At 41.1% G+C, this 14,667-nt stretch overlaps 1 protein-coding gene across 1 annotated transcript in view; it reads right to left on the reverse strand.

Moving 5' to 3' along the window:
• Positions 1-3,791: 3,791 nt before the first annotated feature.
• Positions 3,792-14,667, reverse strand: part of LOC147253650 (uncharacterized) — an 80,885-nt gene continuing 70,009 nt past the window's right edge. The window contains exon 3 of the mRNA XM_086217327.1: positions 3,792-4,116. Coding sequence (XP_086073453.1) covers positions 4,027-4,116 — 90 coding nt within the window. The 3' untranslated portion in view covers positions 3,792-4,026. The remainder of the gene's footprint in view (positions 4,117-14,667) is intronic.

Consider the following 14,667-nt stretch of genomic DNA (forward strand, 5'->3'; position numbering starts at 1 on the left):
AACATACTCTGATCAGTTGAATATGTCTTTTTTTTCTCCCAAAAATCTCTTTGATTATTCAAGAATGCCACATAAAAGAACATTTTGGTGTAAGAAATGTTGTAAAGAAGGGCTTTATGACATCAGCCTTGTGAGAAAATTTCAATGCTTACAGGGGAAAAAGAAGTTTGTTACAGGACTGAATTTAATAGCGAACAGAAAACAAGAACCACTGACCGTCTGTCCATTTAGGAACACACTCTCTCTCAGTCTTGTCTGTCTCTCTCTCTCGCTCTCTCTCTTTCTCTCGCTCTTGTTTGGAGATCGATAGAGTCACCTTGGTTAGCTATTTGTAGCCTCTCGGTTGGTGGGGTTATGCGTGTGTGTGTGGGAGCGTGTGCTCATATGTGAGGGACGGGGAGGGTTGCATGTGTGTGTGTGTGTGTGTGTGTGTGTGTAGGCATGTACAGGAGAGAGAGCACGCGGGGTGTGAAGAAAGCCATGGGGATCAGCATTAGCTACAGAGCCCTTTTTGCTCCTCTTTAAACTTGATCAAAGGCAATAGTAGTTGAAGCCTATTAAGCACGTCCCTCTCCAATGTGCAGGATAAGAACAGCACATATTCAGAGGGGGCCCATATTTAAAAGTCGCAGCCACTCAAATAGAAATGTTTTTTTTTTTTTGTATTAAATGCCTTAAAAGTAAAAAAAAAAAAAAAAAAAAGTGAAGGTGAAGATACAGAGGAAAGTTTTTAACGGGGGTAAAGGCCTGAATTCAAAGCCGCACCTTTGAAATCTTTAACAGCTTGATCCACACTTGCTAACTGGTTTATCAAAATCACCACAGCTATTTGGTGTGGTTGTCTGAGCTTATAAAAATGCAATTTCAACTTCAGGCAAAATGTTTTTTGATGGCTTTTCAGCCACATTTTTATATAGTCCAGCAGATGCTCTCGACTTTCTTTTGAGAGTTTATTATCCCTGGTCTCGTTTAAACATAATCACATTTCCTAGGGTTTTTTTTTTTCCACCCCTGTTTAAGTGTCTGAATTTGTTTAGTTCAAAAATTATCATAATTTGATAAATGGTGCTTATTGTATATTTGAATTTGTGTCAATATATTCATTTATTTACTTGTGCTGTTTCAGCTTTAAACCTAAGTTCACATGACGTGCTATTTCAGCACTGTTGAATCGCTCATACTTGCTGTATTAAAAGCATCTTGAACGTCTGTATCCTGTTCCATCAAAGGTCAAACAGTCGAGCGATTGTGAAGTGGTTTGCGGATGAAACAGATACATATATTATGACTTAAATGACAGATTATGAATGGCTGAGCGGATGTTATGCGGGGAGCTAAACAGTGAGCGGAGAGGTGAAGGCAGTTCTTCATGCCACTTATAGCTGGTGTGTCTGGTGCCTGGTTTCCCCGGGCCTCGCACAGTCCTCCAGAGGGATGAATTAGAATAAACATATATAATCAGATAATTAGGCATTCACCACAGATCCCCCGCACACATGCACACCAGCACACACATTGGTTGCATGCCTAAGGCTGAGAACGCCAATGAAAGCATTTTAGCAGATGTTTTAAGACAGTAGTCAGCACTGGGGCTCGTGTTTATTTTTGTGTAATGACCAATTTTCGATTTGATTTTTCATTTGTTGCAATTTATTGAAAAATGAATGAAACTGGGTGTAATGTATTATTCAAACATAAGGCACTTCAATTTGTTTGTGAAGACTGAAAGAAAGCTGAAGATTCACAAGTTTTTTTTGTACAACAGAAACTATTTTAGATCAGAATCAAGTCATCCTTTCATCAGTTGCTCATGATGTTGCCCTTCCTCGTCCCACCCTGTCAAAATAATTAGTACACATCATTAATTTGCTACCAAGACTGGCTGTGACCTGATAATCCAGCTCCACATTGGTATCAAATCAGCCGTGTATACCTGTCAGATGCATTTTCATATCCTGCCCCATTTCTTATTCAGGAAATCTGTCAAAGTTACCAGCCGTGGCCCTTCTCCCCACAATGAAAACAATCAACCAGGAAAGATTTGCATTTGACAGTTATGACAAAGCATATGGGGACTCGTTCAGTTTCAAGGTGGACTGACTGCACCCCCTATAGGTTTCAAGGGGAATTTCATGCCTCCAACTCCTGTCCACCCCACCTCCACCAGCAGTGTGCTTCCAGACAGTCACACAGACGGGGAGAGGGAGAAGACAGAGAGGCGTTCTTGCCACCAACATCATCCTCTCCACCGGCTTGCTCTTGTCTGCCAGGGTGCTTATGATCCATTTTCCTCCAGATATGAGAAAGTTGCTCGCTCAGAGGAAGAAAGCAGTCAATCAATTCTACTGAAATAGCCCCACTCCATTAGCAGGCGGTAACAGGAGCTGTGCCCTTGCTTAGGGGACTTTGGCTGAGGCAGCTCCAGTCCTCTCGCCTCCCTCTCCCCCTCTCTCTCTCGTCTTTGACTGACTCGCTCTTTAAACTCAAACCAGGTCCAGATAGTTTTACAGATATTCGGATATATCTCTCATTTCTGCCTCTTCTCCTCACAGTGATAGTACACACCTTGTGTCATTTTAAAAAGCGGGAGTCAAAACATCTCGCAAAGTCAGCAGCACAGTTGGTCAGTCGGCCAGTGGCTCTAAATGCCTCTAATTGTATTAAAAGCACTCCCCTCTGCAGACCCTTACACCCCGATCTTTGTGTAGCTGAAAGCCGATACCTCAAAGCTCCTTTTGTTTTATAAGGGGAAAATCGTTTGGGAGTGGACCCCGGGTTTTCCACCTGGCGTGCATGCCTCTCTCAACTGCAGATTATTACAAGGAACATCTGCTCGGGGGTCACCAGCAATGTCAGTTGGCATGGAGAGATAGCCGATGTGGATCATCTTCACTTAAGCCCCACACCCTCCCCCTGTTTGAAGTGTGCAGTACAAGTGGTTCCATCCTGAGTATAGTGAGCAAAAAGAAAAGAAAGTTTGAATGTGTCGTGCCGGATGGGATTATTTTAGCAGCCGTGTTGATCAAATAAACCTGATGGCGAGTGGCAACACAAACATCTCCGATATCCAATGCTGTCTCTCCTCACTCAAGCACATATGCCCCTCTAAAACCCCCTGTCCTCTCCCCCTGCTCCCCCCACCCCTGCCGCGCCTGTCCTAACTGAAGCTCAGCTGGGCGGCACAGAGATTGTAGCTGTGTGTAACGCTGTGTCAGGTGCTATTAGAGGCTGTTAGGTGGCAGCCTCCATCACTCTCTGCCTCTGCGTGTCCACTCCAGGGGTGAGGCGGTGCAATTGCCTTACATACGCGCACACCACAGTGCAGTGACAGGAAGGCCTGATTGGCAGTGACACGACCATGTTGCAGAGGGATGGTACAGGAAGGGGAGGAGAGAGGGGGGGGGGGACCCAGGTGGTATTCGAGCAGCTCCACAGGGTGTTATTCTATCTATCCTGCAGGACCTCAGAGGCTGATAGGAGGATCTCTGTGTGTGTATGTGTGTGTGTGTGTGTGTGTGTCCCAGGTGTTAGCATGGCCACGTCCCCAGGTGCTCGGCTGGGACACATTACATATACTGTACAGTGACAGAAACGCCCCGGTTGAGGCTAGATGGACTTTGTCACATGTTTTACACCACCTTTCCCCTGACAGAGTGAAGGATGCACTGCAGCAGAACTCTCCAGACAGCTTGTAGATTATAAAGGATTGTGTTATATTTTGATTTGTAGGTTTATTTTGAATTTGACCGCTATGGGGGGGAGTGGGCATGTGTCAATGTAGAGGTTCGGGTCTCCATATTCTAAAATAATATTTCAGTGTATGCTGAAACTCTACTTCATTCTTCAGGTGCCAGCTCCTACTCCTACTGTGGAGTATTGTGTACTACTATAATGCACAAAACTGCCATCTGCATGACAGAAACCTGTGCGTCCCCTGCTTTTTGATGAAGAGAAATGAATGGTTCAGGAGAGGAGAGAAGCCCTGTGGGGGCTTCCCCCTGTGATCTGATGTGTTGAGAAGTGACTTCAGCTCATTGGCAAGATGTCTCTTGTTTGTTTCAGCGATTCCGTTTTCTTATTACATCCCATCTGCTCCGCGTCTCCGCCTTGAACTTCCTGAAAAATTATTAAACAAATGTGGCTATTAATTTCCTGAGTCATATGTGATATTTTCTGTATCAGGGATCATGGATTTACTCCTATAACGTTCAAACTTCTGATCGTTTCATTTTCCGAAATGTTACTTTGAATGTACGGCGAGAAAAGTAAACAGAATCACCTTTGTTCAAGCAGTCGTGCTGCTCCAGATGAACAGATGTAGAAATGCTTCTTGTGGTGTATTCCTCTGACTTTACTAGTACTATTGGCTGAATACTTTTCACGGTATTTCAAATTATTAAAAGAAAAAAATAAACAGCTCGAAATTAATTTTTCCCCTCAATGACAGCCTAACAGTGGTGTTTGGTTGAAAAGTAACTTCAAAAGTAACCCCCCCCCCCCCTCCCAAACTTGACACTGATTTCATATAAATCACCAAAAGCACTTCCTCACAAGAACATCTTCTAGCTTCCACAGACATTGTGCTTTGTACTGCATGTTTCTCAGGTCACCAACAAATAGGATCCATCACACAATAATACCTATACAAGTAATTGCTTTTCTTCAGGCTATAAGGCCCGGAGGTCCTTTTGGCCAGCGAAAAAGCTTAGCTCATAACCTCCTGATTCTAAAATTTGATATTGTGGAGGCCCCGCTATTGTTGCCGGTACCAGAGCCCGGCTGATACCGTGTTAGCGGCACCTCTAAATCTCATGTTCTTCACATTGTTTCTCGTAACTTGGTTAGCTTTGAAAAGCACAAGATGTTTTCATAACGCTCAGAGGGAAATTATTCACATATCAACAATGACAAGCAAATAAAACCACACGGGGTCGTTTTTACATATTTCGTGTAACTTACCGTGTATTTCTACCGCTATTCAAACTTATTATTCAGTAAAAAATTTCCTACAGCACCTTCAAATGATCAACAACAAGAAAGATGCTTCAGGCAACTGACAAGCACTTATCCTTGCAGTGGAAAAAATATCCCAACTACAAAGGAAGAACTCCAACAAACAATAAAGACAATTTAACAGTAATGCTCGGTGTAATTTTTTGAATCAGACAGTGTTGTTTGTCATTTCTTATTTGATTAAGTCTCGGTAAACAACATTACGACCTTTGCTTATGTTGCTTTGTTGCCTTTGGCTATCTGCCAAACGCGGACAGCAAATCAGGGCTTATTTCATAGATGCATTTGCCGAGTCAATTGCATCGGACAGAGGAGAATGGGATTTATTCAGGTATATGTGTTCCACTCACTCACTTCTGAGAGTGACACAGTACCAGCTATGTTCGCTCCAATACATGGTTTGGTAGCAGAATGGTACACAATTCTTCCATTCAGTTCAAAGCATGTTGACTGAGGATAGACAAGCTATTAATTAAGGCATTTTCCCTCTTAATATATACAGCTCAATCTCTCCAAATGGACCTTTCACCCAGTGAGGGGCTGTGAAGTGTGTTTACATTGCTAGTCCTCTTTGAAAGGGACAGACCTTATTAGCGTTTGTTTGTCCCCTGCCTTGAAAATCCTAGCAAATGACAAGGGAGTTCATCTTCTAACATTTTGAACTGAACATGAAAGAAGCGTTGGGTAATTAGTATATAGTGATTAATGATTGTCAGTAGCTTCTGCTTTAATCAAACAAACACCCACACACAAAAATATACCCTGTACATCCAGGATGCTATTCCCACCAGAGCATGGTTTTGTAGATTCAGAGATTTCCTGCGTGGATGGAATCCTGAAGCATAACAAGGTTTTGCTAAATTAATGAGTACATGGTGCATGTTTACCCTTTATCTACGGCGAGGATGTGTAATAGTCAAGCCAAATGCTGTCCTTTCTCTTACATGGACTAAACTGGAAAGAACTGATGAAAGGGAATGATCATATAAGTCAAACTGCATCAGTGAAAACAACAATCAACTAAAAATAATCCTCACTCTGCATCTGCAACAATTGGAGACACTAAAAGAGGTGAATTCCCTCACATAAAGTAAATCCAGATGAACAATATCATCCGCCTGGTTGCGCCCCGGTAGCAAGTTTCCAAAACCTTCAATCAAACATCATGAGGCAAATAAGGGGAGGTAAACAGATCCATACAAGGCATGCACATACACTAACACAAACACACAAACGTCGCATGCACGCCCCACCCCCCACCCCCAAAAAATCATTGCTAATTATTTCAAGCAACACACTGATCAATCTTTCATAACATAACATCATTCCCCATGTAGGTTCTCAGCAACAATCTGATTCTGGTAATGTTTTTAAGGCTTTCATGCCTTTAGCTTTTCTATCGGTTTTATGGATTTTGCTTCTCAGAGAAAGAATAGGAGTGCAGTTGTGTTCTGAAGGAGTTTATCTTGGCCCATCTGATTAGATTGACAAAATATTCAATAAAGCGCTTGTTAGGAGTAATCTAATAAGAGGCCATGCAATGTTATCCAACTATCCCAACTAGGCTTTATTGTTGAGTCTGCATATCACTGGCTGTCATTTATTTTATTTGAATCAGACTTTTCTTTTCTTTTTCTTTTTTTTTTTAAAGGAAAACTGTGAATCCGTTTCCTTCCTTTACATTTTCATGAGATTTGCAAGACAAGAGCAGGTAGGGTTTTAACACCGCTTGAAAATGTGCTCCTCTGCACATTTATGAACCCTGGAGCTTCCCCCAGCCTGGATTTCTTGGAGGTGAAAGGTTCCAAATCCCTCTTTAGATGAGTTGATCTTCTCAGGCCCATTATGCCCCTTCACTGTGACAGACTGGGTGCTGAGAGGCAGTCGGGGCAGAACAAAGATGAAGGAGGAATTAAAGAGGAAAACCGAACTCAACTTCAGCATTTGTATAACTTACCCTATCTTGCACCTGAGCATTAGGACAGTTCAGTTTGTATTCCCCTCCTGAAGCCATGTTTCCCATCACCCTTCAACTATTGGGCTAAAACCCTTCTCTAAAATGTCAGCAAATCATCAGATAAAAAGGTTGTGCAGGACTGAAAAACGGAACTATTCTACATCAGAACAATCCCTGAAGACACCTGATCTTGTTAGTGTTCCCACATTAGTTGGTAACAGAACAATGCTTCAGAAAGAATGGGAGACCATGTTAATACTGCTACAGGCCTCATATACTCATGCAGAAATTTATGATGTGCTTTTTGAAATACTGAATTTAAAAAAAAAGGCAGATGGAAACTGCAGAATTACAAAATCTTTCTGCAAAATTTTGCTAAAATAAAGGAAAAAAAATAGTTTTCACACCAGCTTGATGTGGTTTTTGCCAAGAGTAAAAGTACAGAGCTGAAAAGCCCCAGGTGCAAGAAGCTCTGACATGGGGCATCTAACTCTCATGACTCTCACCATCACCATCAGATATTCCCAAACTTTGTCTTTACACGGTAGAAAGTCCCATACAAGCTGGCATTTTAGAACTATTATGGTTCTCTCCATATTTCACTGGTGGACAGCTCTTCTTCTTTGAGCCGTAACTATGCCTAACTTTGCCTGTCATCATCTTCTGGCAGCATTTGGTCGATTAGGTTTATCCACTCAAAAGCAGTTGATGGAAACACACCATGCACACGTTTCATTTTTTTGAGATATCCACATACGGGTTCACCTAAAATTTGCTCGATCATCAAAATGGAATTCATTGATTATTGGCAAAAATTTGAAATTACTTCTTTTTTTTTTTTAATGAACTTTACCACTAAAGTTAGGCTGTGAATCTGAGGTTGTGTTGTGTTAATAATAATAATAATAATAATAATAATAATAACAACAATAATAAAAAATTGTATTTGTATTGCAATTTATATTACAACAATCTCAAAGTGCTACGGAGTAGAATTAGCATAATTAAAAGCAAAGATTTTTATAAGACCAAGATCAATAATAGTTAAAACAAGGGGAACTTATATAACACAAGAATTAGAAAAAAAGCTTTTTCTCAAAAAAAAAAGACACGTTTTAAAGGTTTTTCTTGAAAACATCAGTAGACTGTGGGGCCCTAAGATGGTCAGGGAGAGCGTTCCGCAGCCAAAACCAAATAAAGCGAAAGGTAGGACGTTTTATTGTGGATTTGTGGAGTTTCCGGAGGTAAATATTTTTATTGGGTAAAAATGCCAGCACGAACACGATCATGTTCACCATTCAACCTCCACGTCGGGTGTTTAAGGCAGATCATCTTGTTTGTAGAGCAGCATATTAGACGACAACACTGGCCAGACAGAAGAGGACATTTCATTTTCAGTTTCGTCCTGTATTGCATCCGCGATGTCCTGTCCAGTGCTGTAGCAGGACAAAGAGTGTGTCTAATGACACTATGACTGAGCTGAGGGCAGCAGCCAAGTCCCCATAGAGAAAGCTGAGATTGACTGTTGGAAAAGCAGGGACAAAACTCATCCCCCGAAGCAGTTGATCACAACACAAATGACAAATAATTGACTGGATGATGGATGATGAGATTAGATTTATAGGTTTAAACAAGGTCAAACATCTCACTCCCACCTGCTAACCACAAAAGCGCTCCAAACAATGGAATCAGAATTATGGTTATGTGCATGATAATTGTCCCGTTGCAGCCTTGGGAAGGTTGTTAAGGACTTGGGTTGTTAAGGTGTTTGGATTTAACAGCTGAGCCTACTGGGTCAAAACCCAAGGTCAGAGTTAGTCACAAGTCCTGGGGCTGGAGCAAAGGAAGTAGTTGGATCATGTTTGTGTCCACTCCAGTCATTTTAGAGGGTAAAACCTATTTTTAAAACAACAACCACCCGTGTTCAGATTGACTGATTATTACAAGTCTAAATTACAAGGCTGTGGCACAATTATGGGTCATGTTCAGACATCAGAGGCCTTGAAACGTGAGTGAGTAAATCCCGATTCAAAATAAATCATATATAAGCTTATTAGCATCATTGTGCAGTTTATCATCGGGGGGGGGGGGGGAGGGAGAGAAAAAAAACATTGTTGTGTATGATAGAATATATTTGAATCAATGCCCTACACAATAGGTTCTGTACAGTGTGACCTTATGTACAGCTCCAATTTCACACTGGGCAATTTATGTGAGGTCTAGTCATGTGTTCATGATTTTGCATTTGAGAATGTGAGCGGTATCTCCATTTCATTTATTTATGAAGGCAATTTTCACTGCTGGAATAAACCCGTCATGCGAAATGTCCGTTGTTTACCATAAATCCCCCTTTTTCTGATTAGATCAATCATTTTGGTCATGAACTCATAATGAAGGCCAGCCTCTCTCCGATGAGGTATTATTCTTCAGCTAGAACTTGAACTACTGTTTATTTTGTTGTTAACTCATGAAGAATAAATTACCCACTTTAGAGGTTTCCAAGTTCACTACCTGTGTGAAAATAAGCAGGAAAAGTTTACTATTTATAGAAGGTAAGTGGTTAACTTTTATACGCACTTTGGTAGTTTCTGCACAGTTCGTCTCCTTCATCCTCCATGGCTCGAGGACAAGGGAGCTGTTAACTGTTGAGAGCCAATAAAAGTGTTATTGCTGCTATCCTTAACACGCTGTGAATGAGGCAAGCCTTAAACAAACTACAGAGTGAAGCTGAAGAATGATTAACTCCTGTATTTCTCACTGTGTAAAGCAGCCAACCATACTTTTCCAAATGGTTGACTTTTATTTATAAGACATAAAAATGCTAAATCATTGCCAATGCTCTGACTGCCAAACAAAGGGTGAGATGTATAAATGTATTCTTTACTTCTTTTTTTTTTCCAAAAGAACTACTTTCATATGCGACATCAGTTAAGACGAAACGGCTGACCACTTTGTTTCTTCAACAAAAAAAAAAGACATTACTGGAAGAGGAGGCACACAATGTTTGCGTTTGATTCGTATTATTGATGGTATTCTCTTACCTATGAACAAGTCCCTTTCTGAATATTAATGATGGAATCAAGGACAGCTTCAAATTGTAAGATTTGAAAAAGAGCCACTGAGAAATAAGACTTATACTCCTTTCACACTGTCCAAAAAAAACAAAACACTAACGTCTGGCTTTTGTCAGCCAAGTGCTGAAGTTATGCACCCGCTTCCGATTGGCAGCAGAATAAACAAGATATCTGGGTAGAAACACCAATTTTTGCCCTTTTCTGATGCCTGCCAACCTCACTCGAATGAATACAAATCAGAGAGCCGGTCTATGGCACAGAGGTGCTAACAATGCTAACTGGATACAAGGAGCCACGAGCAGTCTAGATGATTTTAAATACAGTTTTGAGTTAAAAGAGGTTGTAAAATCACACTTGCCTTTAACAGACTGAACATCGCGCACAGAGGCTGTGACACTGAAAGGAGCATCGATACACGTCACAATGTGAAAGAACTTAAAGGCAAACGTCTCTTCTGGCCTCCTCTTCAGTAGCCTGTTTTGTTTTGTGAGTAAACCCGTGATAAAAAAAAAAAAAAACTTGCACCACAATGTTGGCATAGATAAATCATTCATACTCCATGTTGCCTTTTCAACATTTACGTGACAAGTTAATTTATAATAAATGTTTACACTTTCAAATGACCTAAAAGCACGAAAAGTCTGCGCCTTGTAGCTTCCTTTACATGCAATTTTTGGTGCATTCATGAAGTGGTGAAAAAAAAAATTGTGCTTGCACCAATAAATTAAATGTAAAAGGGAGCTGCAGGGTGTGGACTTTTCTTGCTATTAAGCCGTTTCCTTTGCACCGTACGATTACGAAGGCTTTCAAATAGCTCTATAACTAAAACGCAACGTAAAAGAGAACCTTGTGAATCGTTGCCTCCCATAGAGTAAGAAGAATGCGTCCATCTGCTGACCTGTATGTTATGTTTATGAGTGGCCAGTGAGTAAATAGTTTGCTGTAGACAGGTCATTACTTAAGTAGCCAAAGCACACACTTTGAGAATAATTTATCTAAGCTAAAATAAATCAATGCATATTTAGAGAACATATGTTACTAGATTTGGACAAGCTGCAAAGGCCAGCTCCATTAATAAATTGAGAATGTGAGGTTTCATTACCGTATGGATTTCAGACCAGATCCATTCAAAGGACAAAGAAATGCAAATGCATAGGCATCATCAAGCAGAGTGCTCAAAATAGATTGGCACAAGGTAATCACGGAGCATACCGCAAACATTTCCACTGGCCTCTACTGGGCTATCAATTCAAAAATCGTGATGTCCAATGTCTTAATCGTGGGCATATATTATGTCAGAGAATATCTATTTGATTTGCTTGCTGATGTAGAGCTGAAGAGGTAAGGAGTACCAGCTTCTTCTGCTCTGATGTGAAACAGCTCCCCTTAATTGCCCTTTAAGACTGCAACACCAATTATTAATCAATGGGTGTCATGGGAGCAAGGCCCCTCCCTGTATTTAAAGCAATAAATTGCTAGATTATATTAATATTTATTCTAAGTAGGTCTTCATTGTAATTGGCATGTTATTAGGCTGAAGGCTTTTAGTCCGTATCAAAGTAATTCAATTAAAAAAAGTGAAATATAGATGTGTCTGGGATAAACAAACAAGCCAGCTGTAATATGACAGAAATGCGGTGAGCGGTCTGGTTAAGTAGCTCATTATTTTTGCCCTTCCTTGAGGAGAATAGGAGCGTAGGACCCGTTCGCATTGTAGCAGCCAGGGACGATGGAAGCACCTCATCAATCCACTTATCCCTGTTCCGTTGGTCGGATAATCTGAGTGTCTGACACTAATGGTGAGGCTGCCTCACAACTGAGAAAATATACAGAGGAACCAGCTGAATAACCCCCCCCCCCCGCCAACCCCCCCTGCTTATTCTTCTCTCGTCTTTAGATACACTCTTCTCTTCCCTCTGTCTTTTCCTTGTGCACATAAACACGCAGTACTTCTCCATCCCTCTCTCTCTCTCTTCTCCAATGTTCAGTCAAGAGGGTAATCCTAAGCTCCTTTACTTATCTTAGGGAGGAATTTCCAGCATTAGTCATGATAAGACACAGGTCCTCACTGATAAAGTGAAGGAAAAGCTCTCCAAAGCTAACTAAGGATGAGATACTTATGGAATGCAGTTTCTGCAACAAACCTGCTGGATTTGGAAGAAAGACTGTTGTCCATGTTGCATTTAAGGACACCTTAAATCCCTTGTTGATTATTGTCACTCGTGGGTGGGTGTTGATGTTGTTCCTGATGCTTCCATTCATGGATATGTGTTTGAAATTCCACAGTCCCGAAAAGACAGAGCTGTATTTGCTGGCTGGTTGTTTCCTTAAGTGAAACACCATTACAGGTTTGCTGACAATATAATAGTGGTGGTTTCTGACATCATAATTCAAAGTGCTGGGGTTGAGATAAGCCTCCTGTCTGCTGAAACAGTGGCTTTTTCTTTGCTAGAAAGTTATGATATGTTATATTTTGCTACATATTGTAGGGGGGAGGGTTCGCAAGTCAAAGTAATTTACACCTTGACAAAGTGTTTAGCAGATGTGAAGCTGGAGCAGAGCTATTGTAGGTAGGTGGAGTCGGGGAATTGAAGATTTATCATTTCTATGAACTTTACAAGCGTCATGCCTTATCCAGAAACAACAACACAGGTATTTAACCTGCTCCTTGTCAAGTCCTGCCTGGAAAGTTTCAATTCTTCTTCAGGGAGTATGTGGACATTTGCTTATTTTCAACTTTGGCTAATTGACCAAACTATCTTTTCCATTTGCAGCGATACAAGAACATGAGTGAAATGAGTATTCTACCTCACAGAAACAGCAGCTGACGGATGGCGAGGGTTCATGCGAAGGTTAGGGCCTACGAGTGGGGAGAAACTAAAACAGCGGGCTTCCACGCCCCCTCCTTTACACACTGAATCCTGCGTTCGAGAACGCAGCTCTGTCACATTAATCTTGGAAGCAAACTTGCTAAGCAATTTGTTGAAGGTCAGCTGAATATGTGATAAAAGTGTAGTCTTGTTAAGCATCCATCACGGGCTGATTCGGATTTTGAGCAAAGATGTAGTGACAAAAATACACAATGGGTTCAAGGTAATGGGTTTAGGCAGGGATATTGGTTTGGGTAATACAGTTAATAGGTCCTTGGATCTGGGGGCTCTTTTAGGCAGATATGAGAAGCATCACCGGCTGTCATATTCTCCGATGAGAGTATGCATTAGAGCAAACTCTATTTAGTAAAAGACAATTCAATTAGGGACTATTCAGAGACCCTGGATTATTTCCCTACGGGCATCTGCTCAGTCGAGGCAATATTCAGATTTCATTGTGTTTTCAAAGTGGAGAAATGTCAACGGCCGGCTCCTGCAGTGGTCGGGGGACCTGTGTGGACATTTATATTTCAACAGTCAAACAAATGAAGACAAAATTTTCTCAATACAGCCCTAATGTACAGTAGCAATATTTTACGGATTGAGTGACTACATTTATCTTATGACACAAGGCTTTTGTTTGTGTATGCAGTGGAGAGTCCTTCCTTTTGGTATAAATTTAAACATAACACAATCTCATCCTTAGAATATCCAGTAAAATCTGGCAAAATACACCCCCCCCCCCAAAAAAAAAGGCTGGACTATCAGCGATTAATCAAAACAATTTACACTCTAGAAAGTTCCATAACTTGTTATGCTCAATACAACTCAGGCACACAGTCATGTGCACATCACGTGTGACATCAAGTTATATATCCTCCATCACCAGGCATGAACATATATTTCTATAAACATATGTTGCAAATATCATGTATACCAGTGCATGGACACTGCACTTAAAAATTCTACTATGTCAGTACATAAAGGCCCATGTACGCACACATGTCCCACATATCATCGGACTGGAGACTACACCTGTCTCGACATGAAACCAGAGAGCCAATGGTGCATCCAGGGGCTTGGCTGCGCGGTGACAAAGCAACTGGGTCACAGATAGTCGTAAATCCAACCTCCTAAGGATATTACACAAGAAACTGAGATGCCAGCAAATCAATTCACAGTTAGCTAGTGGGCTCGTAAAGTCTCTTTACCAGCACATCTAAATCCAATCAGCATGATTCCCATGTAAACAGAGATGTCGAGTGTTTCACGCAAGGGTACTTCCTGCAGATGACATTGCAACAGGGGTGCGTCACACCAACAAGTAGGCGACTGTTTAAAGCCCCCCCCCACCCCCGCCCTGCCCGTCAAAAATGCGGTTTTGCTCTTCTTCCAACAGAAGATTGTTGGCATCATTCCTCACAATCAATCTCTGGGTTTGATGCCAGTCGGCTGTTGACACCTTAGGCCATTAAAATATATATTTTCCCTGTAATTTTAAGTGGAAGGTCTATGATCCTTTCATAGTCCAATATTCTGAAGACACAAGTGTGATAGGGAAACCTGACGTCTCGAGCACAAACGGTGTATAGTACACCTATCAAACTAAAAATATTTAGAAATTTATATCATCTGGATTTTTTTTTAATGAGGGACAAGGAGGGGGCTTTTTCAGGAATTACATAATAATATTTCATAAATCATGATTATATTTTTTCCTGCAAAAACATGTCGCCCACAGATTACAGAATAT

Source organism: Aulostomus chinensis, chromosome 11 (genome assembly GCF_037954235.1).
Source record: "Aulostomus chinensis isolate RoL2024-O1b breed Wild chromosome 11, RoL_Achi_v1.0, whole genome shotgun sequence".
NCBI lineage: Eukaryota > Metazoa > Chordata > Actinopteri > Syngnathiformes > Aulostomidae > Aulostomus > Aulostomus chinensis.